Source organism: Castanea sativa, chromosome 1 (genome assembly GCF_040712315.1).
Source record: "Castanea sativa cultivar Marrone di Chiusa Pesio chromosome 1, ASM4071231v1".
NCBI lineage: Eukaryota > Viridiplantae > Streptophyta > Magnoliopsida > Fagales > Fagaceae > Castanea > Castanea sativa.
The window spans coordinates 90,938,507-90,940,271 of record NC_134013.1 but is presented as its reverse complement, the minus strand read 5'-3'; the positions used below and the strand labels follow the sequence as shown (position 1 = coordinate 90,940,271).

The window sequence follows — 1,765 nt, the reverse complement described above, 5'->3', positions numbered from 1 at the left end:
TTACCCTTTTACTGTATATATAGTTTGTAAAAAAGTAAGCACCAAGAAAATGAAACCAACAACTGTAGAAGCAATACTCCAAGGACTACTAAAATAATCATGTCTCAAAGTTGCTTGCCACCTATTCCAAGGTCTCTTATAGAACGCCTTCAACTCTTTGCAGACACGATAAAAATTGGAGTTCATGTCGACATATATCACATTTTCAACAAGACTGTTCACCAAATTTCTAGCTTCATCGCTGTTGCCTAGCAAATTAAGCATGATCCCCTTTCGAACAAGTAAATTCACATCTTTGTTAGTGTTAATAAGGAAACCAAATAGGATAAAATAATCGGTAATGTATGCTTTATCTGAATAATAACATTGCTCCAAAGCCAAAAGGTTTCGGATAATAGTTTCGCTTGAATTGTCTAATGTTAAAGGTGGCACTCTCAAGGCTCCCTTTGTGAATTTTATATCTAATAAGCAACTGCTTGAATCTTTCTTAAACTCCAATCCCGCCTCATACAATTGGGTTGCAGAATGCAAATGTTTAACTGCGTCATTGCCTCTTTTTGGTATCTTTTCGGATGGAGGTAGCCAAAAGGTTCTTAGCAAATCGAGAAAGTGTTTCATTTTCAAATGGGGACTATAACTTATGGGTTGAGTGTTGTAATAATCAAAGTAGTAAAATGTCATGACTTGAATTAAGGACCTGGAGTAGCTTGGGTGAGAGGCAAAGGCATGGTCAAATAGTTTCTCCAAAATAAAGAATGGAAGTTGATTTTCAAGTAAAATCAAGTCAAACCTTATAACACTCATCAACCATGTCTCTAGACGTGCACCATTGTCTTCACTCATCCAATCATTGAAGAAGTCTCTCCAGAACAACTCAAGAATGAAGATGGCATCAATTGTAATAATCTTTACAAAATGATCACTGTCAAAATGGATGGTCTCAGCATAACAACATCGAATGCTTTCTTCATTCTCCTTTATAATTCTCACTAAATCCTCCAAGCTTATATCAAAATTCTCAACACGTTCAATGAAATACTTGAGATATCTCAATTTGCGTTGTTCCATGGTATGCAATTTGTCATTGGCATTATGGTGAAAGGGCCCTATTGAAATAACCTGAGGAGTGTAGTGTTCTTCCTTCAATTTGCGAAGATAATCAGGAACCCTATAGATGCAACTCTCAAGTGATAAGGGGGACTCCAAATGTTTTAACATTTCTTGAATTTCATTTACCACGTGTGTACATTGATGTTGAGTTTCAATTGATGAACTTGCTCCGCTTCGAATTTCTGTCTTTGCTGACTTCATTTTTTCTATCTATAAACTTCACTCTCTAATTTTCCTGATGACAAAACAACATTCACTAGGATTATAAATATTAAATAGATAGTTCCAATTATTTACTAGCTTTAGGGATCGAGCTTAGTTGCCCTTTGAATTTCATGCAAGGAAGTAAGAGCCTCTTCTGGAATAAAAATTTAAAATAAAAGTAATCTTAACAATGCTTCTCGGCGTTAAACATGAATTACCACAGATCATGGTCTACTTAGCAAGCATTTCTTATTGTATAATGTAACATGTATAGTTTGTGTGTGTTTGTGTTTTTTTATAGATAAAACTACAAAAATCTTCTTGAACTTTATTGGAGCTTACATTTCGAATCTTTTAGTTTCAAAATCCACTAGTTTCCTCCTTTATTATATTTAATATATTGATCTTGCATTTGCATTAGTTCGCACAAAAAATCCTGCCTATTTTAGCA

General features: G+C 34.4%; 1 protein-coding gene across 1 annotated transcript; it reads right to left on the bottom strand.

The window, feature by feature from the left end:
- On the bottom strand, positions 1 to 1,311 carry LOC142637136 (UPF0481 protein At3g47200-like). The gene has a single exon (XM_075811420.1). The coding sequence runs from the start codon at positions 1,309 to 1,311 to the stop codon at positions 1 to 3; it is 1,311 nt and encodes a 436-aa protein (XP_075667535.1).
- Between the last annotated feature and the right edge of the window lie 454 nt (positions 1,312 to 1,765).

Coding starts and splice junctions, on each gene's coding strand:
- LOC142637136 (XM_075811420.1), bottom strand. CDS start 1,311: ATGAAGTCAGCAAAGACAGAAATTCGAAGCGGAGCAAGTTCATCAATT.